The sequence below is a fragment of the Aspergillus brunneoviolaceus genome (genome assembly GCF_003184695.1).
Source record: "Aspergillus brunneoviolaceus CBS 621.78 unplaced genomic scaffold BO95scaffold_4, whole genome shotgun sequence".
Lineage (NCBI taxonomy): Eukaryota > Fungi > Ascomycota > Eurotiomycetes > Eurotiales > Aspergillaceae > Aspergillus > Aspergillus brunneoviolaceus.
Window position 1 is genome coordinate 481,168 of NW_020290734.1, and position 24,108 is coordinate 505,275.

Consider the following 24,108-nt stretch of genomic DNA (forward strand, 5'->3'; position numbering starts at 1 on the left):
GGAGTGATTTGCCGTCTAGGCTGCCGATCGAGTGGCGGAAACGACCCTTGTAGCTTGGTTACACACCTGTACACACCAGGTCAGCACGTTGCAATAAAGTCCAGCTGGGGCATGTCAGAAATGGCCCAGGGTGCATACGCCTGGAAGCAAGACCGAGGTTCCACGGGAGGAATGACGGAAGACATGCTTGACATCGATGAAAGGGGGCGGGGTACTGTAACGGTCAGGTGAATATGTGTAATGTACTGTATCTGTGGAGATAGAATCCGGAAGAAAAAAAGAAAAAAAGAAAAACCAATGATGGGATTGAAAACAAATTGAAGGAATACAGAGAGAGAGAGCCTGGAGTTTGTTTTGAGAAAGGGGAAAAGAGAGGGAGATCATCCGTAGACACATCCCTGTCCATACAAACAAAACAACCACTTATTCTCACTCACCCACGCCGCTTTCCCTTTCCTACTCCCTCTCACGTTGCACAACAACTGGGCTTTACCTATCGGCTGCCCCTTTTCCATCCCTTTCACGGCCTTTGCCGTTCAGGCCTGACTCTCATCCTCACCCTTCCTACTGTCTATCTACAATCATGGCTACAGCGTCTGCAGGTCTCTCCAATTCGCGAAAGGGAGAGGATCTGATCACGGCGACAGGATGCCACCCTCTCGAGATTCCCACGGAAGATAAAGATGGAGAGATGGGCACCCGGCACGACCACACTGATATGACCCGCATGGGCAAGGCCCAGGAATTCAAGGTTGGTAGCTGACAGCTGACCTGCACTGCTCATCTTTCGAGTACCCGGAATAATAGAGCCGATTGGACCGTTGACACCATATCTCATATTAGAGGAATCTCCGACCGCTGGCTGCTCTCAGTTTTGCATCGGTCCTCCAGGCCACCTGGGAATTTATCCTCATGTACGAACGCCTAGGCAGCGATCCTTTCGAAGGCAGAACTAATAGTGATAGCTTCTGACAGATCGAATACACAAGGCCTTGAGAATGGGGGAATGGCCGGGTTGGTCTGGACCTATGTGTGGACCTTTGTTGGTTTTGGCTTCATCATCGTTTCGCTGTCGGAAATGGCATCCATGTCAGTCACGCCTTTATTTCGCAAGGATTTAGGAGATGCGATCTAATATACCTCGCTGGAAGTATAGGGCTCCCACGTCTGGAGGACAATACCACTGGGTTTCAGAGTTTGCCTCCCCACGCTACCAAAAGTTCTTGAGCTATTTGACCGGTCTGCAACACCTCTTACCATGGATGTCTGGTTTGTCTCATTAACTTGCATAGGGTGGATGTCTGTGCTGGCATGGCAGGCGGGTGCAGCATCTGGATCCTTCCTCACCGGCACTATCATCCAGGGCCTGATCAGCGTACACAATCCGAAATACGAACCCACAAGATGGCAAGGTACGCTCTTTGTCTTTGCCATGATCTTAGTGATCTACTTCTTCAATGTCTATGCAGCGAGCTGGATGCCCCGGATCCAGAATGTACTGCTCACTCTGCATACCCTCTGTTGGGTGATTGTAGTTGTCGTTCTCTGGGCCATGGCCCCTCGCCAATCTGCCAGGGCTGTGTTTACAGAGATCAAGACATATAGTGGGTGGCATAATGCGGGGCTGGCACTCATGATTGGACAAATCTCCGCCATCTATGGGTCGCTTAGCTCTGATGCCACGGCCCACATGTCCGAGGAGGTCCGCGATGCCGGTCGTTATGTGCCTCTAGCCATCGTTGGTGGATATTTCAGCAATGGAATCCTGGCGCTCATCACTGTAATCACCCTGATGTTTGCCATGCCATCGGTCGAGGATGCATTGAATGATCCAACAGGCTTTCCATTCATTTACGTGTTCAAACAGGCCGTCTCCACAGCGGGCGTCAATGGGTTGACGGCCATCATACTTATCCCGGTCATCTTCAGCAACATCCTTTTCAATGCCTCGACGGCCCGTCAGACGTATGCCTTCGCTCGAGACAAGGGATTGCCCTTTGCAAGTTGGATCTCGCATGTGAACCAGAGCTACAAGCTACCGGTCAATGCCATCGCACTGTCGTGTATCATCAGCGGCCTTCTTTCTCTCATCAATATCGGCTCCGACACGGCATTCAATGCGATCATATCGCTGAACGTTGCAGCCCTCATGTGGACCTATGCAATTTCAATCAGCTGTGTGATGTATCGCAAGATCTACCTTCCCGATACACTACCGCACCGCCGCTGGAGTCTAGGCCGACATGGTCTATGGGTGAATGCCACCGGTCTGGTGTATGTTCTCTTTGCGCTATTCTGGTCATTCTGGCCCCCGGAGATCCCGGTCACCTTAAAGAACTTCAACTGGAGCGTTGTCCTGTTTATCGGAGTGTTTCTGATCAGCGTTGCAATGTACATATTTCAGGGAAGGTGGGTTTACAAAGGGCCTGTTGTGGATGTCAAACGGTTGTGAATCGTCTTTGTCCCTTGGAGCGATCACTTTGAGCATCTTCTCGGCGCAGACACTCTGTTGACTATTTTCGGACAATACTGTTCATGAGAAACAACTTTCGCAGCGGCTATGTAATTGTGCGGGGATGGTGGCTCACGTGCTTGTGTCCATCGCTATCCCTGTTGACTTTACCCCTCACTTCTACCATCTACGCCAATCAATTGACGCGCTGCCTCGGGCCAACTCTCTCATGTTTAAGGTGAGATCGTAAGCACCATCACTTGTCTCTCGCATTATGAAACATCGATATTGCGACAATCACTCAAGCCTGCAGACTCCTTGCGGTATCCGAAGGTTCACCCTCGGTAAATGCGGGAGCGAAACCCGAGACCCTCTATTTAGCCTTAAATCCTTTGATGAAGTCATCAGGGTCGGGCCTTGAATCTTTGGGCCAACGATAGCACAGCACACCCTGATACTTTGTGCCGTCATTTAAAGCTTATGTTTCAATGTATTCCAATCGGTCGTCCTTCGAGCCCAATTACCCTTTCCAGATGGCATTGTTTGCGTAGGATCGGGGCCCATTTGCCTCCTTCCGGTCTCTTTCCTCGTTCTAAACCCTTTTCAATTAAGCCGACCCCTCGCATGTCTAGACGTTCCGATTCCTGGATAATTGAACCAGTCCCCCCCCACAAAACCTGCAGGGTGCTTTAAACCGGCAAAATTCTTCGGCCTGGTAATATAGCTCTTCTGCACACCCCGCACGATGCGGGAAAAGTGGTGATGATGAAGAAGAAGCGGACGGCTACATAAAGTCAACCCCATGGTGGAGCATATGTTGCAACAGAGTGCGCTGTTCCCTTCGCCGTGCAAACCTAATAGACGTTCTGCAACAATATGAGGCTTTTTGTCTTGTTGACCTTCGTCTCCCAGATCGCTAGCGCGTTACCCAGCTCTGCGGATGGCGCTTCAGCTCCCACTGTTGACCTTGGATACTCTAAGTATCAAGGTGCCCGTCTCGCGGGAGGAGTAGATCAATTCTTGGGTATGCGCTATGCTGCTCCTCCCTTGGGAGATCTTAGATTTCGAGCGCCCCAAGATCCCATGACGAATGCCACATTACAGACGGCCACTGAGGTATATTCCACTCCATTGACTGCATCTAAATGGCTTTGCTCTTCCCCCGGTACTAATTGAGAAAGTTAGTATGGGCCAATTTGTATTGGTGTCGATCAAGACAATTCCCCCGCTGACTGGACGGAGGATTGTCTCTTCATCAACGTTTTCAAGCCTTCGACAGCTACGCCACAGTCGAAGCTGCCCGTATGGTTCTTTATCCAGGGCGGAGGGTACGCACAGAACTCCAATTCCAATTACAATGGAACGGCCGTCGTGGAGGAATCTGGTCACGGACTGGTGTTTGTCACGCTCAATTATCGCGTCGGAGCTTTGGGCTTCCTGGCCAGCGAAGAAGTGCGGAAGCACGGTGACTTGAATGTGGGTTTGTTGGATCAACGCAAGGCTATGCATTGGATCAAAAAGCATATCGCATCAGTACGTACCCCGTATTTCCCAGGCACTTGCGGGGGCCACCAGTTAAGACTAACAAAGAATAGTTTGGCGGAGATCCAGACCACATTGTGATCCACGGTGTCTCTGCGGGCGCAGGATCCGTGGCCTTCCACCTCACGGCATTCGGAGGAAAGGATGAGAAGCTATTTGTGGGCGCTGTGGCTGAATCATCGTTCTGGCCCACCCAGCGCACGGTCGCAGAGATGGAATTCCAGTACGAGCGGTTTGTCAATGACACTGGCTGTTCCAAGGCGACGAATTCTCTTCAATGTCTCCGAGACCTCGACATCGCGACCATCCAAGGTGCCAATACGGCTTCACCCTTCCCAGGAGGCAGCAGTAGCCCCCTTCCCGACTGGTACTGGCTACCAGTGACCGATGGCAACTTGGTTCCGGAGCTTCTGTACGATGCCTTCAAGAAGGGGAACTTCATCAGGGTCCCGGCACTGGTGGGTGACGACACAGACGAAGGCTCGAATTTCGCCTACAACGCTAGCACTCGCTCTGATGTGTCGCAGTTCTTCAAGAACAACTACCCTCACCTGACCGCGGCACAGCTGGACAGAATACTGGAGGCCTATCCGCAAACTAGCCCGTTACCCAAGCATGGAGCCTGGTTCCGATCCTCGTCCGATGCTTATGGGGATGCATGCTTCACGTGCCCCGGTAACCATTTGACCGCATCCGTTGCCAAGCACCTCCCGCACTCGACGTGGAACTACCGGGTCAATATCCTCGACCAGTCGAACCTAGCTGGCGGCATAGGAGTCCCGCATACCTTTGAGCTACCAGCCATCTTTGGTGCGGGCAGCACCGGGGCGCTCAGTAGCACGTCTTCGTATCTCAGCTACAATGCTGGGATTATCCCGGTGACCATGCACTACTTTATCAGTTTTGCCATGAAGCTCGATCCGAATCCTCTCCGATATAGCGGTGCGCCGGAATGGAACACCTGGGGTAGTGGGTCACGTCTGCGGCTGCAGACAAACAGCACTGCGATGGAGGAGGTGCCTGCAGTCTCGGTGCAGCGCTGTCAGTTGTGGGAGGATTTGAGCGGCACAACCGAAGTTTAACTGGGATGCGACGTAGAGAATTCGTCGTCATATACAAACATAGAACATCTCTGCATGTGTCTTTCAATACAACTTGATGTGAGATGCATGGCATGTCATTTGGGCTGTATCACTTTCATCCTAAATTCTAAACAAGGTGTTATCAGATGCTTGGCGCTCGTAATGGGAACGCCTCCAAATGCCAATCCCTCAGCCTTACGTCGCGACGATCGCCTTTTTGTCCCGTGTTTTGTCCCGTCTCTTTTCTGCCATCTTCCTTCCACCTCTCGTACTTTGATACTTCTGCTAAACTTCTCTACTTTCGAGATACTACTACTTATACACTGCACAGCTCGTTCCCCATCCAGTGCGCGAAGATGAGTGCAGAGACCACGATTGCAGTTCCCCCGCCGCCCGACCAGCCGGACCCCACCGACCGTGACGTCACCGATAAGGAGCAACACGCCGCCCAAACAATCCAGGTTCGATCAAACTTCAATTTTCTCGGAACTTTGTCTGCGTCGCTGACCTACTTCTCTACTCAAGAGAGTATACCGGGGCTATCGTACGCGGAGAGAGTTACGCGGGCTCGGACTCTCGCAGCACTCACAGAACACATCGCGACTGATCGAGGTAAAATCCCCCCGACCGCATTCCCCGCCTCTTATCCCCCTCGTCGCTGACCCAACCATCCTCAAAAGGCCGTCAAAGAAGCCGAATGGCGTCAGATACACCGACCGTCCGCGCCCGAGGACACCAGCGATCTCGACAGCGCCGCCCATGCGCGTAAGAACTGGCTCCGAGCCGTCAGCGTGGCCAAGCGAGCCGGGGGCGACGATGACGACGACCTCCTGCCCGCGCTCCCCGACGAGCCCGCCTCAACCACAACCTCCGCTCAGCATGAGTCTCGCACCTCCACCAGTGCCAGCAACAGCCACGGGCCACAGATACACCACGACCTCCCCGCCGGCACAACTGCCAAGATGATGGACCTCCAATACTTCCTGGAGATGGTCGACCTGAAACACCGCCACGGCAGCAACCTGCGCGTCTACCACATGTACTGGAAGACCTCGCCCACGCAGCAGAACTTCTTCTACTGGCTCGACCACGGCGAGGGCAAGGACCTCGATCTTCCGCAGTGTCCGCGCGAGAAGCTCGAGCGCCAGCAGGTGCGCTACCTGAGCCGCGAGGAGCGCATGAACTACCTCGTGACCGTCGACACGGCGGGGCGGTTCCGCTGGGCGAGGAACAACGAGCTCGTGTGGACGGACAGTAAGCGGTTCAAGGATAGCCTGCATGGCGTGGTGCCGGTCGAGGAGAACGCACCCCGGTTCAAGGGGAATGATGCTGCTGCCGATGGCGAGGCGTCGTTTGGAACATCGTCGTCGTCGTCCTCACTCTCGTCGCTCTCGTCGTCAGACTTCAGTACCACGGAGAGTGTGCACGATGATACAATCGGGAAGCATGATACCGATCAGTACAAGGCGGCCAAGGTGGCGAAGAAGTTCGTGCACACCACGCCGGCGACGATGTTGAATGCGCTAAAGGGGAAGTCGTCCAAACGAAAGGAGGATATGTGGATTTTCGTCAGTCACCCTCTTTTTGTTGAAAATTGTCTTGCATCACAGTCATTGACAGGGTCTTACCGATGTAGGTGGCCGATACCTCCTTCCGGCTCTTCGTCGGCATCAAAGAGTCCGGCGCATTCCAGCACTCATCATTTCTCCGGGGCGCCCGCATCGCGGCCGCCGGGTTAATCAAGATACGCAACGGCCAACTGCGGAGTCTGGCACCCCTCAGGTAAATTTCCACCATCACCCTCACCAATATCCGGCCGACCAGAGTGAAGAGCTAACCCCAACCGTAGTGGCCACTACCGCCCGCCCGCCGCCAACTTCCGCGCCTTCGTGCACTCCCTGCAGGACCAAGGCGTCGACATGTCAGGCGTCTCCATCAGCAAGTCGTACGCCGTGTTGCTCGGCATCGAGGGCTACACGCGCACCAAGCGCAAGGTTCGGGCGCTGCACGAGAAGGCGGATGAGGCGAAACACAAGCTTCTGCGCAAGCGGAGGGAGAAGGCCGAGGCGCACGAGCGCGGGGAGGAGACAATCAACAAATCCGATCAGCCAGGGGACGGGGTGCAGAACAGTGCAGGAGGTGCTGAGGTACAGCCGGAGAGTAAGCCTCGCACGATGAATTTGCCCATTCGGCAGAAGTCCTTCCCGGCCGCGTGAGGGTTCCTTTTCTGTTTGTGGGCTGTGTACGCTTTGTTTGTTATGGCTTCTTTTCACCAGCAGCTTTCTTGATGATTGTGTACTTTCTTATGTGACACTCCTTATACCCCTACCTAGGAATAATACAGGCCTTCAGATTCTGGACACGCTTCTGGTTGCAATGGTTATTCTCTTCGCGTGGCCACTACGGAGGATAGGTGGTGGCCTATGCTATGCATAAACTTACTTTAGTGACTATCTTTGTAAATTAGCTCTTTTGTGTCTGATGGAAAGGAGATTTGCAAAAATATCCTGGTTTAGTGGCGAATTGATAGCAAATACGCAAGATATATACTTTGCAAGTCCCACGGCTAGACAATTCATTTCCCCTATGGTGCCTATCGAGCGAGGTTCACCACCCTTCGCAATCGTATGCTTTGTTCTAATTTCCAATCCAGCAGTTACTACAAGAATCAAAAGTCCCTTACTCTTCACTTAGACTCAAATGACAGTTCAGGAATTTGTCGACTGATGCCAGACATGGGTCTGGCGGCCAGGTCACGTGTACCAAGAGCAGTTCCGCCCGCGGACTGTTGGTTTTCCACAAATCTACTACACCGTATAGTACTCGTCAACGCCACGGGCTAAGATCTAGCGGTCAGGTCCTATCCGAGATTAAGACTTGTCTCTTTCGTGACGGTGGATCTTGCCTGCATATGAGAATCAAAGAATGCAAAGGGGGAGATGGTTTTAGCCGGTGGGTCTCCATACGTGACCGTGAGTGTGTGTGCTCTTGTCTGGTCTCGAGTTCCGTTGGATCTCCACTGCCTGGAATGTTAGCTGATTCGATCTAGTAATCTCTGTGTGTGGTGGCTGCAGGGCCTTTGCTTTTCCGAATCAGCACTTCACAGCTTTCCAGCCTCAAGAAGGCTTCATATCTGACAACTACGATTATGTCTCTGTGATAACGCTGTACCCTGATTAGCATGGGAGTACAGTACATGCCCATATTCGATTCAAATTTCCGCCCAGAATGCTCCGACCAGCGCATGAAAAGATCACGGGGCGAATGTGGCATGTGTACGAGAGGGGTAATCTGAGACATGGCCGGCTAGTGCCTACCTAGAAGGGCATTGGAGCCGGCGCAAACCTGGTCGGCTGATGTAACCCATCATCCTAGAAGCAAGGAGATGGGGCTTCTCTGTGCCACTTGGCTCGACTAGTAGTGCTTTCTTTCCTTTGTCGGGAATGTCGAACTGGGGCCAGAATTTCCGGTTATCAATCACCGCGTGGTGTGCAGCTGTCATGATCATTCCAGGTTATCTGATCGACCGCTTTGCGGTTAGGCCGGCCATTTCCAAATCTTCTTTGCAGCTGGTTCGCTTCCTGGTATTCACTAACAATTCGAGCTTCCTCATGCCACCTGGAAGACATTGCTCCGGATGATACGATGGGTCGCGCTATGGAGCTTAATCGAGTGCGGCCATTTCCTCGCCCGTGGAACATGGTCCTTCGCCGGCGAAGGAGAAATTAATCGCGCAGTCATGCATTAGTTGACAGCCAAGCGCGGAGTCCATGAACACTTGGCAGATGATAAGCCTGGCCAAGAGGACGAGCCGGGAAAAGTCATTACTTTGCACAGCTCCACGACGTGCGTCCTTTCCGGACTCTTATCGCGCTATGCTGAAAAAAGGTGCACCTTGCGAGATTATCTGATCCGCTGGGACCATAGACGTAGACGACAATTATGGATTTGCTGCGACTTCGCGCGGGTGGCTCCCCACCTCAGCCTTATGTCCCCAAATGGCTCGACAAGCATTTCTTGATCTGCGCTGGGTCGTATGGCATCAGAAAAATCTGCTCAGCCCTACGCCTTGTAGGGCTGAAGAGCGGCATCAAATTCACAAGGACTTATTTCTGTGGTGTTCGGGTGATAATCTTTGACATCGGCGGGATCTGATAAGAACACAGAAAATATGCACTTTTTTCCCTTCCAATGGTCTGATCGGCTCGCTACCACGACTAAAATCACGCCGTGGAGAAATTTGCAGCACGGACGTGTTGAGTCGAGTTATCTTATGCGGCAGCACCTTGTCATTTCCGAACCTAATCCGGAGGGTCCGGTGGTTTGGAACGTCATCCTCGTCGATAATCAATCAGATAATATGACAATTTAGTTCAAGAGATCAGCTGCACCACGGAATTGTCGCCTTTGATTCGAGGTTTCCCCTCCACCAAGACCCTCACCTGCAAAACTAGTCTAGAATGCACCCACGGGCGAGGGGAGGGCGATGGCTGACCACCTAACCCTTTTGGCCCGTATCCTCCTCATGATCGGGACAAACTAGCCGAACGCTTAGCCGACCACATTCCAGCATTGGCCGAAAGGTGGATACGGACCGCACAAGAACATGACCGCACAATCAGGCAGACACTGTTCCTCAAACACCACAAAACATGAACAGAGCAGAAGAAAAGCGATGATCCTGCGAATAATCTACTATCTCCTGGAATGAGGATGGATGCGTGGATGGTGTGAAAAATGTGCCTTTCACAACACGAGACACTAGAGCCACCGGAGCTCCACCTTGGCTAGGCAGCCGTTCTTCCTTCACCCTGAATCCATAAGGCTAGGTAGGGCTGAACCAAGTTACGAGCCAAGTCGGACAGAACCCGGGCCCACTCTACCCTTTGCCCCCCTAGCAGCGCGTGCTGTGATGACGGTCGGATGTTGTGGGTGGTGAAATGGGAAAATCTGGTCAAACCACTTACCCGGGGCCAGCTGTTAAGTATCGCCTCCCCCCTGGCACGGCGGAATCTTATCTGATGGAAAATATCTGATCGATCAGATAATCTTGTTGCACTTCGCCGTCGCTCTAGCGGAATTATTTTCCCACCCCAATTGGGGCACAAGTCTGGTCGGCCGCCCCTAACTGAATTTTCCTCGCGAAAATGGCCACCGATACGAAAGGGATGGAAAAGGAGGTGTATGCGGTAGATAGCGATGACAAGGGTAAGCTTTTCCCCCGGCAGAGTGTCTGCGCGACCGTCCGCTTGCATCCAGTCCTAGTGCTGACAGCAACAACCTCTCAAGCCGAAGTCGAGTCGCAGACCGAGGTGCTGCGAGCTGCTGGCATTGGCATCTCCGAGGATGATCCGACTGAGCCGGTTCTGACCCTGCGCATGTGGGTGCTTGGGGTTGGCTTCTGTATCGTTGCCAGTGGCTTCAACACCCTGTACACCCTCCGCAATCCGTCCATTACGATCTCAGCCACCGTCGTTCTTCTTCTTGCATACCCGTTAGGAAAGCTTTGGGAAAAGGCCATCCCTGCTTGGAACGTGCCTTTGGGAGCGTGGAGTTTCAACCTAAACCCGGGCCCGTTTAATCAGAAGGTGAGTGTCTCTTGTATCACAGCGAATGGGATACGTTGCATTAACATTCGTCTGCGTTCAGGAACATGTCTTGATTTATATGATGTCGAATCTGAGTATTTACGTCCGTCTAGGCGCGGATGTTCTCACCGAACAGCAGAAATTCTATGGGTACAGTGCGGGCTGGGGTTTCCAGATGCTGATCACATTTGGAACCTTCCTCATTGGATTCTGTCTGGCTGGGTTCTTCCGTGCTCTTGTAGTTGGGCCTCGCGAATTGGTCTGGCCAGGCGTTCTGAGCTGCACTGCTCTGACGACAACTCTACATCAAGTGGGCCAGGGGGACGTTCAAGGACTGTAAGTGATTTTCAGGTTCGCTTAGAGAATGACAACTAATCGACCAATACTAGCAACGCAACTTGGAAGATCTCGCGGTACGGGTTCTTCAGCCTTGCATTCTGCATCTCCTTCTGCTGGTACTGGTTCCCGGACTTCATATTCCCGGCCCTGAGCTACTTTACTTTTCCTTGTTGGATCAACCCCAAGAGTACGGTTGTCAATCAGCTGTTCGGCATGACAAGTGGCATGGGACTGTTGCCCATCACTTTCGATTGTAAGTTTTGCAGTCATGAATTCAGTTTGAGCAATGCTTACCTGTAGTGTCACGCAGGGAGTCAGATCTCGTATGTCGGATCCCCTCTGTTGATCCCTTCCTGGGCCATCGTCAACGTCTTCGCCGGTCTGGTCTTTTGGATATGGATCGTGGCGGTCGCATGCTACTATTCGAACATCTGGTATACCGGCCATCTGCCCTTCCAGAGCTCGTCGGGTAAGCTGTCTATGTTTCACGGCAACCTGGGATTTTCCCGCTAATGGGTGGTCTGACCTCTAGTGTACGACAACACTGGCGCCGTGTACAAAGCATCCAAGGTCGTCAGCGCGGCGACTGGATACAAACTGGACTTGGCAAAGTACAAGGCTTACTCGCCAGTAAGTGGTGGCAGAGATAGCGTTATCGAAGCACAGCTGACAAACATGAAAGGTCTACACCCCTGTCACCTACGCCCTGAACATGTTTGGTTTGTCCTTCGCGACACTGAGCTCGCTCCTCGTGTGGACATTCCTTGAGAAGCGCGATGTCATGACGGCTGCGGCTCGAAGAATCCCCAAGCTGGTCCGCCAGTCCTTCTCCAGCGAACAAGAGGAATCGGAGAAGATCGGCGCGCATGCACGTGTGCCGACGTGGTGGTACCTCTTGACCGCCATTGTCGCGCTCTTTGTGACTATTTTTGCCGTGGAGTACTGGCGCGTCGAGCTGCATTGGTATGGCGTTCTGCTGGCGTGTGCCGTTGCCATGGTGTTCTACGGACCGGTAAGTGTATTCCTTGCACTCGCCTCTAGGCTTCATTCTAAATCGTGCCATAGTTGGCTCTGGTGTATGCGACCTCGAATTTGAAGATCAACATAGATATCCTATGCCGGATCATCGCGGGGTTCGTCTTCGAGAACCGCATCCTCGCCAACATCTGGTTCTTCGACATCGGCTACATCACGACTATCAAAGGTCTCTACTTCGCCCAGGACATGAAGCTAGGAGATTACTGCCACGTACGTTCCCCCTTCCTTTTTTCCACACCTCCAAACCTCAACCTAACAAATCCTCCAGGTCCCACCCCGCAAAGTCTTCTTCGTCCAAGTCGTCGGCATGATCGCTGGCACGCTCAGCTCCGTCTGCGTCCTGAACTGGGGCCTCGGCCACATCGACGGCGTGTGCACAACAACCGGGGTCAACGGCTTCACCTGCCCCTACTCGCGCACGCACTTCAACACCAGTCTGATCTGGGGCGCCATCGGCCCGCGCAATTTCTTCAACAATGGCATCGGCTATCACCGCCTCCTGTACTTCTTCATCATCGGCGCCATCCTTCCGATTCCCGTGTACTACCTCCAGCGCCGCTACCCCAACTCCCTGTGGCGCCGGGTCCACGTCCCACTGTTCCTGGGCGGGCTGAACTACCTCCCGCCCGCGACCGGCACCAACTACGGCAGCTGGGCGGTCGTCGGGCTGACCTTCGGCGTGCTCATCCGCAAGCGGCTGTACCAGTGGTGGTACAAGTACAACTTTGTGCTCAGCTCGGCGCTGGATTCGTCGGTCTCCATCGCTGGCGTGGTCATCTTCTTTGCTATCTTCTACAGTGGCGCGTCGGCGCATTTTAGCTGGTGGGGGACGGAGGTGTATAAGGATACGTGCGATTATAAGGGGTGTTCGTATCTGCCGATTCCGGAGGGGGGCAAGTTTGGAGTTGGGGTGTAATGTTCCGTGAAAGGGGTGGGGATGAGTTGATAGGGGAAACATGTGAGATGCATCTTGTTCATTCCAGCGTTTGTGCGTGTGTGCGTGTGGAAGCGTGTTTGTGCTGTGTTTGCTTAGACTTCGTTGTTTGGGATGCACGCTCTGCAAATATCTTGGAGGTACAAGCAATGGTTCACGCTCTGTGTTATATAATGCTATAATTTATTTGTTGATGCCAGTATGGCCCCTAGGAAAGAAATCGGGACCGTTCTCCTCTTCATCTTAGGAGATAGATTCCAAGTCTTTGAAGTGGACTAGATCTATGGGCTTCGATTAAGTACAGTCTCGAGCGGACCGGATAGATACATCTCTTGCTCTATTGGGAGGCTAATTCGGAATGACGATAATATAGACATATCCTGCGCAAACATTGCTTCGTACATAAGACAAACATTAATAAGTCCCAGTGCATACGACCCCAGGGTGTGGAAAACAGAGTTTCCCTTCCGCTCGGCCGTACTTAAGCCAGCTATTAGACGCGGCTATTTGCCTCTTGGAATAACTAAACACAAGTACGTGAAACTGGAGAGTCACGTGGCTCATCCCCCCCGTCCATTAGAGCCATGAGTGCCCTAATCGCCCATAGCAGCCTATAGAACGTCTTCTTGCGCTCCCCAGTGCAACTTGTCCATGCGCCGATAGTAACTTGCATCCGCCTCTCCATCTTCCTTGGGGGTGTCGACAGCCCTAGAGCAGAGTGGGTGACATATCCCGATAGCATTTGATTGCATGCTGGCACACCCGTTGTCCACCCGATACTCGCGACAGATATCACATTTTCCACTCGTCCGGTATATGCAATTCTCCTTGGGTATAGCAACCATAATCGTAGCAGAACATATTGGCCCGCATTGCCGTCGTCAGGATACCACCGTATCCAGATCGTAGGTCACCAACCAGTCGCCGGCCGGCTCATGCTCCGGCAGTTTGAGGTCCGGATTGTGCCGGTTCATGCCTCTGGCAAAGAGCACCCGCGCATAGCAGGGGTCGAACACGAAGGTCGTTTCGCCCGTCACCCGGTTCTTCACTTCCGCCGTGGCCTTGATCTCGTCAATCGCGATGCACTCGTCGAGTTGCGGCACGGAGGCCTTTTCAATTTGGAGCTTGATGTGCTGGGCCGTCCCCGGGTCGAATCGCGTGTCGAAGTATAGGGCGTTGGGGCCGGCGGCAGCCACGTAGGGGGTAGCTGGCGCCACAACCTGGCGGCCTAATGCGGTTTCAATCACCTCCGGGACGTAGCTGCTGTTCCGGTATTCCTTTTGGAAGGTTGGTGAGCCCTCACATGGTCGGAACGGGTTCAGGAGCATGGTGACCAGCAAGAGTGGGAAGCGCCTAGTGAGGATCAGGGTGGGAATAAAGAGAAGGGAAAATGGATTATACTTACTGCCACCTTGGTAGGTCGGTGTGTGCGGAATTTGTAGCATGCTTCTGTGAGTGGCGTGAGAGTTCCGGTTCATAGCATTGAGGATCACAGGTCCCTGCGCAGCAGACACTCCCACTAGTTCGAATTGTTAAAGCCACGCCAGGAACGATTGGTCACTGCATTGCCCTTCCAATGCTACCGTTACAGACTCGGCGACGCCGAAATGAGGGGTCAGTTGTCAAATGTTGCTGCCTATGTTGGGTTATGCTTGTGGTGCTAATTGCTAGGAGGCAATTGTAGTTCGACCTACACTACAGGCGAAATGGTCTTAAGTGGCATCTAATGGTCCGCTTGTGGCAACCTTGAATTATGTCACAGCTTCCTTTCAGAGTAATGATTGGAGGCCATTGAGTAACCAAACAGAGACTACCATATGGTCCCAACGCAAAAACATCGTTTAACCCCTGGAAACCCCGAGGAAAAAGATCTTTGGAGAAGATGCTTCCCAATTCAATTATACCCCACTACAACACATGCAGCGCATAAATGACTCTTCCGAGTTCAACTGTAAGAGACGATTCTTAGAAATGACTTGACAAGATAGTTCGATAAGCCAAGATTAATTTGTAAGTTGTACTAATTCCTCAAAGAGTATACTTATCTTATACTCCCACTGGAGCTCCGAAGAATTAACAAGGATCGTTATTTGTCCCCCCACCCTTGACCTGGTGATTACTATAAGGGTCTAGAACCTCTTTAGCCCGATACCGTGAGCTTGTCTTTCACTTTAGTACCTCTGTAGACAAGACCCCGTGACATTGTCTTGCTCCCCGCACCCCCTCAGATTTTGTGCTTCTCCCCGCTGTTATTCTACGCGGCTTTATCAGACTTGATGGATAGTCCTTCGCGACAAAAGAAAATCTGTCGATACTGCTTCTATACACTGTTCCCTCTGGGCGGCTATACAACGGGCCCGCCGGGTTATGTCCGATACTCGCTGAGTTCAAGCAAAGCTAAAGCCATAGCATTTATCCAGATTTCCATCTACCTCAACCCCTCGTGTCGGTGAGCGATCGAGAAAAAAGACCTTCGTTTGGGGGGGCCAAATACATTGACCGATTCCCTTTGCTACAGTTCATTTCGCAAACAAAAGGAAAAGAAAAACCCCAATCATCCATACAGCAATGGGGTACCCAACCGCGCAGGACATCCACCGACTCTTCCTCCACCTCCGCGACTATCCCACGGGCCACGATCATTTCTTCCTCGCAGCGCCGGAGGACTCGACATGGCAGATCACCGGGCAGCATCCCTTCTCCGGGTCGTGGACCAAGGCCGGCTTTGTCGCCGAGATCTGGAGCTCCAACTCGACGCTGATCGCGGTGCCGGGCCCTTGTTTCATCATGCCCCGGGGCCTGGACAGTATTGTCTGTGACGAACGGGGGCGCGCGGCGGTTGAGCTCCGGTCAGTCCACACCACTACCAAGGACCTTGGCTTGAGTTACGATCAGGAGTACTCGTGGCATTGCGAATTTGATGGGAGCGGGACACTGCGGGCGGTTCGGATCTATCTGGATTCAATCCATGCGGAGAAGGTGCTTGTGGCGGAGAGAGAGGCGCAGAAGGCGAGGAGAGACTCTATGGCATCATCCGCGGTGAAAATTTGAAAGTGCAATGGTTCGAGCTTATCCATGCGACGCATGAAACGCATATTCCCCGCGGGAAACGTTCCAGACATAGTCTATAACGACTTCAGGTCCCCTTATTCAATCTGAGGCCAAGCGTCTACTACCTACCATTGAAAACTGGTTCATCTCCGCTCGAGCTTGGTCTCTTCTTCGTCATTCCTCCCTCCGATCGTGACGGCGGAGTTTAAGATAATGTTATGTACATACGCACTCGATGCACCGGGCAATCGAAGACTGTATGTGAAGAAAGAAATCTTTCCTAGTTGGTATAAGACTTGACATCTGAACAGTGTCAGTGCAGCTGGCCCAACCGTGATTATGTCCTTGGCATGGATCACACGGGTCACAACAGTTTTGGCGAATCAGTATGTCTTGTATCACGCACGCCATTGAGCACGTCATATCTTATTTTCGACAGTTAGAATCCTGTTGAGTCAGAAAGAAGGATTGCGACCTCGTGTAGGATGATGAGAGATCCTACTAGAAGTAAGATTGTATCGTCAATCACGCAAATCATGATCCAATGCCGATTGGTAAGCACGGACGCGCACAGATTGATAATGATTTACGGCTGATGCGGGGTGGCCCGCTTCCATATAAGAGGAACAACTCTCCACACCAGATAACACATCCAGCAAGAAGCTTGCCACCTCAGTCCAAAAGAATTGTTATAATATCTCTGCACTACAACTCATTCTTCCCCATACATCCGAGTACCTAAGACTACACACCAAATGTCCCAACAAACCCAGACCGCGCTACTGGTGACGGAAATCGGCAAGCCGTTGACCAAGGGCACGCGGCCCATCCCCGAGCCCCAAGAGAACCAAGTACTGGTGAAAATAACCGTGGCCGGTCTCAATCCCCACGACGCCAAGTCGCGCGACTACGGTCTTTTCATCCAAGAGTCCCTTCCCGCCGTGCTCGCCGCGGACGTCGTCGGCGTCGTCACCCGCCTCGGGCCCAACGTCTCCCGCTACCAGGAGGGGGACCACATCGTCGGCCAAGCGGGGCTGACCCTCGCCAACAGCAACGACACGGCCGGACTGCAGGAGTACGCCATCCTCGACGCCCGCTACTCGGCCAAGGTGCCATCTGGCTTCACCGACGCGCAACTCGCCACGCTGCCGACCAACCTGGTGGCCCCGGCCGTCGCCCTGTTCGACGCCAGCGCGTTGGGGATCCCAGCACCCTGGACAACGGCTTCCCCTGACTTCGACCACCACGCCACCTCGCTCCTGATCATCGGCGGGGGCTCCAACACGGGCCGCTTCGGGATCCAGCTGGCCGCGCTGGCGGGCCTCGGTCGGATCATTGTGGTAGGGAGCGCGCGTAGCGCGGCCGAGGCGCAGCGCCTGGGGGCGACGCACGTCATCAATCGCGCCGACAAGTCCGGCGCTGAGATCGCGGCGGAGGTGCGGGCCATCGTCGGGGATGATCTGCTCTACGTCTACGACGCGATCAATCCGCCCGAGAACCAGTATATTGGCGTGGAGGCCTTATCGAATACCCACAAGGGCAAGCTGGCTCGTCTGCTTCCTACGGGTCCCGTGGACGAGACCAGGTTGTCTGCGCCCAAGCCGGCAGGCTTTGAGACGTTGAATGTGTTCGGCCTGTCAGCCGTGCGGCCCGCAACGGCGGCGCCGCTGTGGGAGCACGTTACTGAGTGGGTGCAGGCTGGGAAGCTCGTCCCCACGGAATCGTCGGTCATCGAGGGGTTGGATGTGGATGCAGTGAATCGGACGCTGGATGGCTATTCGAATGGCTCTGTGAGCGGACATTGGCAGATTCGGTTTTGAGGAGCAGGGAGAAAGGTGTATTTGGGGAACATGCACAGGTCAGTAGTGTCAACGATGCGGTTGACACACGGTTATGATTTTAAATCTCTTTAATTTTGGAGACTTTTTTTATAGGATAATATAATGTTTATCGGATTAAGGCTTTATGGGTTGGTACTGGAGCATTGCTGCTTGATCTGTATGTGTGATATTCTAGTCAAGGAATGCCATGCTCTGTGGATGTTGAAAAGAGAGGATGCTCTAGGTGCCATGTATGAGAACAGGACGTAGGTAGCCCTAAAGAACCTACTTCTCTCGCCCCTTCTTCCTTCTGTTGAACCTCCTTTGTGCTCACGTGAGACCAGCCAAAGTGCACATCCAAGGCATGTTTAGGGGCAGGTGCTATGACACCCTTTAACCCACAGACCTTGGCTTGCATCATAGACACCAAATCTGAATAGTGTTGAGATAGACTATCTAGTCATTTAGCCGACTTCCTTAGCGCTGACAGTAAGTTAAGTTGACCTGTCTGACTAAGCCACTACAAAGAATGACTCACAGCAACAAGGAAACATAATTCCTCTCACTCCTGCATTTCTTAATTCCCATTCAATCACATTACGACCGCACGAGTCACATCTAAAATGGAAGGCCCCCTCAGCCCCACAAGACCAGCTCAAATCACCCTCATCTCATATGGCCATGCTAACGGGCCTGTGGTACAACAACCTCGGGAGGCCCGACATCACCAAACCTTAGCCTACAACATTCGACACTTGCCCAACCCACCCCGCCATCTGCGGGTCAAATCAACCGGCCTGTCGCGGCGGTTGCAGAAAGAATTCCTCCAGAACGACGCGGTCGAGGCCTTCTTGGTCAAGGTCCAACGCGAGATAGTCAACGCAGTCCAAGAAAGCTGCGCACAGCCGCTGTGTTCCACAGCGCAGGAAGAAATTCATGAGGAGACCTCGCAGACTGATACGCCCCAAATTGGGGATGGTCATTCCAGGGAAGAGCCCGGCGGTGAATGCACAGATGTCGAAATCGTGGCGACAATATGTTGCGAGGAGGGCCGTCATCGGAGTGTGGCGTTTGTGGAGGAACTCGCCCGACGGCTGGCTACCGTCGAAGAAGGGGATGGTGTCCTGCAGGGCTGGGTATTGAATGTGAACAAAATGCATCGCGATATTGAAGATCGCGGGGTTTGTAAGCAACTTCAAGGTCAGGGCAGGCGTCCCAACAAGGTTCAGGCTCAGACTCGACAGCGAGAACGACGTGAGAAGGGAATTCGGTTTGGGTCGCGGCTTGGAGACGAAGATGACACGAACCATTTTCATTGATCCTGTAGAAAATTATATTATATGTGCGATGTAGAGGCTAGACTATGTACACCAATGCATCTCTGTGCAGACCTTCTCAGTAGCATATACTTTCTTCCCCGAGTCCTCCATAGAGGCGAGGAACATCGGACTAATCTCAATAGTGGTGAATGCCATGACTCGCTTGTATAAGTAATAGATTGGGGCGTACAGACGCATCACGCTAGTCGCATCGCACTCTTCTTTTGTTTGAGTGGCCGATATAGTCCTCCATGCGCAGTGGGTCTCCTGCAAATCCTGGGTCTCGTTGCAGGTGGTCTGCTGGATGGTGAAACGTACGGGAAAGTCCGATTGTGAGCGTCTTTCACCAGACCTGGACCAGCATATCCTTCCATAGACCAATTCACTGGAGTAAGTGCCATCACTGTATCCCACGCACGCTCCTGTACTGCGTGATCTAAGAGCGCTTGATCCGCACTGCTTAGTTCGGCAACACTAACAATCGCCCCCTTGTCGGCTAGAAAGTCTGCCAACTTATTATCAGCGTCTTGCAGTGCGCCATGCAGCGCCTAAACTCCCCCCCGCCCCCCGGCCCGCGCTGGGTCTGCGCTCTACCGAAACAGCAGCTGAATTATCTCCTACCGCCGACCTGTTGCTTGTGGCGAAAATGGATGTCGACCGGCCTGCATGTAACCATTCCCTACTGCAGAGGAGAGAGTCCCCCATTTTTCGTTATTGTCGATATTTGGATCAGCACCCGTCTCACGAAGGAGCCGATACAAGTACGGTTGGTGACAGTAATGCCAAGGTTGGCGGACCACAATCGTGAATCATCAGAATAGAGGAAGCCAACGTTGACTCCAGTTGGGAGGATCATCCTGGTCACCTCAATATCCTTGGCTTGCTCTACCGCATATGGCCGTGCAAAGTGAATGGATTCCCAGGTGGTAAAGGGCTGCAGATGCTCTCAACGCCTGGCCTCTTCCAGCAGCACCTGCAGCAGCTCCAACCCGAACTTTTAATATCGCACTCCCTCGGGAAGAGATAAGGTATGTTTACTCCAGGGATCGACACCGCATCCAAGAATGATAGGGATCGAAGTCTCAAGAACCACGAAAACGTCAAGAGCCGTTTGGAAAACTTGCCGGCAATTTTCACCGCGTTCACGTGAGTCTCAGGACTGTTCCCCGGATCGAAGCATTTGTTCATAGGTAGGTATCCATGTTATAGGAGGTCAACATATGGTCTTGAATATCGATAATCAAGGTATAGGTGGTTGGTGGTGTGTTGTAATGGTGTTGCAAGGTAGACGGCGAAAGTAAGAAAGAGGAATGTGTACCCAAAACACTGCTGCCGCCGAAATACCGACACAGTGTGCATCAGCTCTTATCGTCTATACTCGCCCTGAATTTCGGTGAAACTGCCGGGGTTATATTGGTCGATGGGGCTACCACAGATGGACTCATAATCTCCCTCTGGGTTGGTCTTAGCCAAAGAGCCCAGACAAACAGTCAAGTCATCGCTTGTGAACTCGTCGGTCTCTTGCGTCATGGCTTTTGGATTGTCGTCACGCTTACCTCGGCGGGAATGGGCAGCATGTCAGTAAACGCCATACTGCCGTACACGACGGGATCCATGGTCAGCGGTGGTGCTTAGCCATCGTCAAAATATGATTTACTCCTAGGTGAGCTGAATTCACCGGACCCCTCGACTTTAAACAAATTCCTATTGCAGCAGACGGCGATATCAAACGCGTCGTTCTGCAGACCGCCAAGAAGTTGGTTCGCAAAGGCTGCCTGTGTTAGGTCTTGAACCCTGTTTTTGAGCCTCATTCGCTGCTTCGGAAACTCGAAATCAAGATCAAGAGAGAGATCAATAGGAGGTCGGCCCAGTATGACAGTAGCCTGCGTTTCTATCATATCGGCCCACCAGCTAAACAAGGCCTTTGCCAATTCTCTGCCTACCACAGACTCTTTTTAAGATTGTTTCCTAACCCTCTATTCAGGTACTGTTCCATACTACCAAGCTTGTGGTAGCAGACGAACAAACTCCCAGAAGACATATCGGCAATGAAATTCTCTACAAAGCCACCCCGCCGCTCTGCGATCGACTCTGCCACACTGTTAATAGCAGAGTATAACTATTCAGATGTCGTGCCCATAAAGGATACCTATAGTGCTTCCATGGCTTCTGCTATCGAAGGAGAATTGAGATTGATATTTGCTGGCGCCGGCTCTAAAATTAATCCCTGCCCACCGTCAGAGCAAAGCCGTTTCGTCGAACAGGGCCCCCTTGGTGCGATGTCCATGCAAGGGGCTATGGCAGTCACGTGGTGTCTAGGTATCTCTTGTCGCTGCCTACGCCAGGCTTCACTAACATGCGTTTAAAACATGGCACATGGTTTCGTCGTGTAGATAAGTCAAGTTGTGCTACATTTCAATAGAGCCAGTCCCCATCAATCAGCAATCCGAACTACCATTTTCAGGGCGTGTTGAAAGTCAACTAACTCCGCTCGTTATGGATGTCCCACCGATCCTACGACTTCCAACAGAGATTCTAACTTTAATCTTTGAAAACGTGGCCTCCAGCTACCACGAGACCCGGAAGACCCTGCGGAAGTTTGCGTTCATCTGTCGTCGCCTCACGCAGATTGTACTTCCTCTGTTATATCGTGACGTGTTGGTCAGGGTGGCGGCCGGCAGGGCCCTAGAAGCTCTGTTCGCCGTGCTACAAAAGCGGCCACTATACTGTGAAATTGTCAGAGGACTTGTGATTCAGATGGACGATTCCATCGATATCCACAGACGCAACCTGTATATTACGTGCGATATTATCACCTGTCTCACCAATGTCAGAGCCTTGACCTTTCGTGGGGGCTGGGAGCGTTACCCGGACCAAACGTGGGGCCTGGTTCACCGGGCATCTCGGAGCATGCCAGCACTGGAGACTTTGTCTCTAAACCGTATGGGGGAAGGCTTGACCGTCCGGGACATACTCGAAATTGTGCAGATGCCCAACCTGCGCCAACTGGAGCTTAGTGGAATTGATTTTCGGACCCCGGGGCGCACTGCGAGGGCAGAAAGACAGGCGAAGAGGCCCTCCTGCCAACCAGATAGCACGAAGGGCACTGCTCAGTTCTCCAGCCTTCACATTCAGGACTACGATGTTAAGTCCGCGGCATTCCAAGAGCTGATTCTCTGGCCTAAGGCCTTGATCCATTTCCACGCCTCGATCTTGTGGGATAGCAGTCCGGAATGCCAGGTTGATCTCTCGATGCTTAGCACATGGCTCTTTGCCCACAAGGACACTTTGCAAACCATCGATATTACATTCATTGATTCCTTGCATTCAGGCAAGCTTTTCCAGACCAGGGGATTCATCGCCCTGGAGCGCCTGACGCTGCCCTGGTGGCAGATCCGAAGATATGGTAGTTGGCAGCAGGAGGACGAAAGAGACCCGCCATTCATCTTTCTACCCGCCCACACGGACGCTCTTCTCTGCGCGCCCCGTCTCACGACCCTCAATCTGGACTATGGCCTGAGTGTCCACGGTGTGGATTCCTGTGACACGTTCGGGGAGGTCGAGGCCCGCTGGATCCTGGAGTTGGCCCGCGCGGCATGGGCGAAACAGGCCGCGCTCCGAACGATCTGCGTTAGGTACAGACCGGAGCCGCATCGTCTCGACGAGGTTTTGGAGTATCCATGGGATCGTCTAGTCCGACTCCGGGAGGATCTCCAACCGCTGGGAATCAGATTGGAGTGGGATGAGCCGTCGTTCTCGGAGGAGGAGTGGATTCAGGCGCGCATGCAGGCCTCCCCGCCATGGGAGGCGATGCGTGGGAGTGAAAGTCCCCCGCTGGATGATGGGATGCTGTTTGGTTGCGGGCTGTCGAAGAACGGTGAGCCTAGTGTGGAGGAACAGGAGGCCTGGGAGTACGCTCACAGGGCAATCAGATAACAGAACTAGCTACGATCCAAAAACAGATCTTGACGATATTTGCCATTCCCTGAAGCCCCCAACTTTTACTTTCTTAGATTTCCCCAAATAACCCTAAGTGAGCATCCATCGGGGCCTTCTTCCACCGACAACGTTCTTCATCATTTCATTTATCTACGCTGTATATCAGTCACTCTAGCTTAAAACCTGGGACCTTGCCTGCCTCAAGCTTCGACTGTAGTCACAGTACCAAACGACAGCCACGGTGGTCCTCGGTATTGTGTTCATTCAGCTCATGGTCGCTGTAGCCTCAATACTTACGGGCCACAGCCGTGGAGATGAAGGCTGCACAGAACTTGTCCCAGTCACTCCGAACACTGTAGATATACTCAATGACGATGTCACTTCCATCGCCGGGGTCAAAGAAGAAATGTTTCGCAGTATAACTGGCGACCTCGCGCGCCTCGTCAATGACTCTAAAGTACTGGCGCTACGGCTCTCGGATGGGTGGTCGCGGCATCTCACTACTGCAGTTTGAATCCCGGTTAGCCTCTAATATCCTCTAAACAGAGGAGAAATTTGGGATTGCTGTATAAACTAACTTAGGACTTCGAGCGATTTTACCACGGGAGCGTGATTTATCTCACCAGTTGCAGCCTTAGGCAGCAGCCCCTGTTAATCAACAGCTTCAGCTTCAACCTTCAAGCCGATATGATTGGATCAATGATGGGTGGAGCATACACGTGCTTTTCAAATGTGTCCAATCAGCATGCGGCGTCATGCTCTTGCTGGCCTCAGGCCACGGGCCCGTGCCTGGCAGCTGTTGACCAATCAAAGGGGAACAATGCAGGCACATGGTCACTGTCGGGAATCTCCGCCTTTTCCTCCGTACCTGCAATGCTTGATGGACTGTTCCCCACTGCCGGGTTTATCACCAACCAGCATCTTCTTTTTATCAGCTTTTGATTACACTAACGTCTCTATGGCCAGTCTGCTGCAGCTTCAATCGCCTGCTCTAACCGAAGGGC

The 24,108-nt window shown here is 52.7% G+C and overlaps 10 protein-coding genes across 10 annotated transcripts; 9 read left to right on the forward strand and 1 right to left on the reverse strand.

Annotated features, from left to right (window-relative positions):
* Positions 1-476: 476 nt before the first annotated feature.
* On the forward strand, positions 477-2,523 carry BO95DRAFT_438408 (GABA permease). Its single transcript, XM_025585506.1, has 5 exons — positions 477-751; positions 844-914; positions 976-1,089; positions 1,157-1,239; positions 1,293-2,523. The coding sequence occupies exons 1-5, from the start codon at positions 584-586 to the stop codon at positions 2,450-2,452; spliced, it is 1,596 nt and encodes a 531-aa protein (XP_025447141.1). The 5' UTR covers positions 477-583; the 3' UTR covers positions 2,453-2,523.
* Positions 2,524-3,261: 738 nt separating this feature from the next.
* On the forward strand, positions 3,262-5,131 carry BO95DRAFT_438410 (putative carboxylesterase). Its single transcript, XM_025585507.1, has 3 exons — positions 3,262-3,568; positions 3,638-3,985; positions 4,048-5,131. The coding sequence occupies exons 1-3, from the start codon at positions 3,329-3,331 to the stop codon at positions 5,074-5,076; spliced, it is 1,617 nt and encodes a 538-aa protein (XP_025447142.1). The 5' UTR covers positions 3,262-3,328; the 3' UTR covers positions 5,077-5,131.
* An 86-nt stretch (positions 5,132-5,217) lies between these two features.
* Positions 5,218-5,846, forward strand: BO95DRAFT_438411 (uncharacterized protein). Its single transcript, XM_025585508.1, has one exon. It carries the CDS (start codon positions 5,223-5,225, stop codon positions 5,736-5,738), a length of 516 nt encoding a protein of 171 aa, XP_025447143.1. The 5' UTR covers positions 5,218-5,222; the 3' UTR covers positions 5,739-5,846.
* Positions 5,847-6,562: 716 nt separating this feature from the next.
* On the forward strand, positions 6,563-7,567 carry BO95DRAFT_438414 (IQ calmodulin-binding motif protein). The gene has a single exon (XM_025585509.1). It carries the CDS (start codon positions 6,996-6,998, stop codon positions 7,290-7,292), a length of 297 nt encoding a protein of 98 aa, XP_025447144.1. The 5' UTR covers positions 6,563-6,995; the 3' UTR covers positions 7,293-7,567.
* A 2,434-nt stretch (positions 7,568-10,001) lies between these two features.
* Positions 10,002-13,191, forward strand: BO95DRAFT_438419 (oligopeptide transporter). Its single transcript, XM_025585510.1, has 9 exons — positions 10,002-10,284; positions 10,366-10,664; positions 10,726-11,000; positions 11,054-11,256; positions 11,314-11,472; positions 11,536-11,633; positions 11,686-12,015; positions 12,069-12,251; positions 12,310-13,191. The coding sequence occupies exons 1-9, from the start codon at positions 10,224-10,226 to the stop codon at positions 12,955-12,957; spliced, it is 2,256 nt and encodes a 751-aa protein (XP_025447145.1). The 5' UTR covers positions 10,002-10,223; the 3' UTR covers positions 12,958-13,191.
* A 665-nt stretch (positions 13,192-13,856) lies between these two features.
* Positions 13,857-14,303, reverse strand: BO95DRAFT_459105 (uncharacterized protein; the record flags this gene model as incomplete). Its single annotated transcript, XM_025588622.1, has 1 exon — positions 13,857-14,303. The coding sequence occupies one exon, from the start codon at positions 14,301-14,303 to the stop codon at positions 13,857-13,859; it is 447 nt and encodes a 148-aa protein (XP_025447146.1).
* A 1,240-nt stretch (positions 14,304-15,543) lies between these two features.
* On the forward strand, positions 15,544-16,026 carry BO95DRAFT_427541 (uncharacterized protein; the record flags this gene model as incomplete). Its single annotated transcript, XM_025584802.1, has 1 exon — positions 15,544-16,026. One exon carries the CDS (start codon positions 15,544-15,546, stop codon positions 16,024-16,026), a length of 483 nt encoding a protein of 160 aa, XP_025447147.1.
* A 589-nt stretch (positions 16,027-16,615) lies between these two features.
* On the forward strand, positions 16,616-17,944 carry BO95DRAFT_158815 (zinc-binding alcohol dehydrogenase family protein). Its single transcript, XM_025580710.1, has one exon. The coding sequence runs from the start codon at positions 16,782-16,784 to the stop codon at positions 17,844-17,846; it is 1,065 nt and encodes a 354-aa protein (XP_025447148.1). The 5' UTR covers positions 16,616-16,781; the 3' UTR covers positions 17,847-17,944.
* A 435-nt stretch (positions 17,945-18,379) lies between these two features.
* On the forward strand, positions 18,380-19,376 carry BO95DRAFT_158852 (uncharacterized protein). Its single transcript, XM_025580711.1, has one exon. It carries the CDS (start codon positions 18,470-18,472, stop codon positions 19,163-19,165), a length of 696 nt encoding a protein of 231 aa, XP_025447149.1. The 5' UTR covers positions 18,380-18,469; the 3' UTR covers positions 19,166-19,376.
* A 1,951-nt stretch (positions 19,377-21,327) lies between these two features.
* Positions 21,328-23,101, forward strand: BO95DRAFT_478590 (uncharacterized protein; the record flags this gene model as incomplete). The annotated part of the gene is made up of 2 exons (XM_025590044.1): positions 21,328-21,439; positions 21,588-23,101. 2 exons carry the CDS (start codon positions 21,328-21,330, stop codon positions 23,099-23,101), a joined length of 1,626 nt encoding a protein of 541 aa, XP_025447150.1.
* Between the last annotated feature and the right edge of the window lie 1,007 nt (positions 23,102-24,108).

Bases quoted from the DNA above. Each gene is read 5' to 3' on its own strand.
- BO95DRAFT_438408 (XM_025585506.1), top strand. From the start codon at position 584: ATGGCTACAGCGTCTGCAGGTCTCTCCAATTCGCGAAAGGGAGAGGAT. The intron at 752-843 runs GTTGGTAGCTGA...ATCTCATATTAG, and splicing joins GCAAGGCCCAGGAATTCAAG to AGGAATCTCCGACCGCTGGC. The intron at 915-975 runs GTACGAACGCCT...AGCTTCTGACAG, and splicing joins ACCTGGGAATTTATCCTCAT to ATCGAATACACAAGGCCTTG.
- BO95DRAFT_438410 (XM_025585507.1), top strand. From the start codon at position 3,329: ATGAGGCTTTTTGTCTTGTTGACCTTCGTCTCCCAGATCGCTAGCGCG. The intron at 3,569-3,637 runs GTATATTCCACT...TGAGAAAGTTAG, and splicing joins CATTACAGACGGCCACTGAG to TATGGGCCAATTTGTATTGG. The intron at 3,986-4,047 runs GTACGTACCCCG...AACAAAGAATAG, and splicing joins TCAAAAAGCATATCGCATCA to TTTGGCGGAGATCCAGACCA.
- BO95DRAFT_438411 (XM_025585508.1), top strand. From the start codon at position 5,223: ATGCTTGGCGCTCGTAATGGGAACGCCTCCAAATGCCAATCCCTCAGC.
- BO95DRAFT_438414 (XM_025585509.1), top strand. From the start codon at position 6,996: ATGTCAGGCGTCTCCATCAGCAAGTCGTACGCCGTGTTGCTCGGCATC.
- BO95DRAFT_438419 (XM_025585510.1), top strand. From the start codon at position 10,224: ATGGCCACCGATACGAAAGGGATGGAAAAGGAGGTGTATGCGGTAGAT. The intron at 11,001-11,053 runs GTAAGTGATTTT...GACCAATACTAG, and splicing joins CAGGGGGACGTTCAAGGACT to CAACGCAACTTGGAAGATCT. The intron at 12,252-12,309 runs GTACGTTCCCCC...CAAATCCTCCAG, and splicing joins AGCTAGGAGATTACTGCCAC to GTCCCACCCCGCAAAGTCTT.
- BO95DRAFT_158815 (XM_025580710.1), top strand. From the start codon at position 16,782: ATGTCCCAACAAACCCAGACCGCGCTACTGGTGACGGAAATCGGCAAG.
- BO95DRAFT_158852 (XM_025580711.1), top strand. From the start codon at position 18,470: ATGGAAGGCCCCCTCAGCCCCACAAGACCAGCTCAAATCACCCTCATC.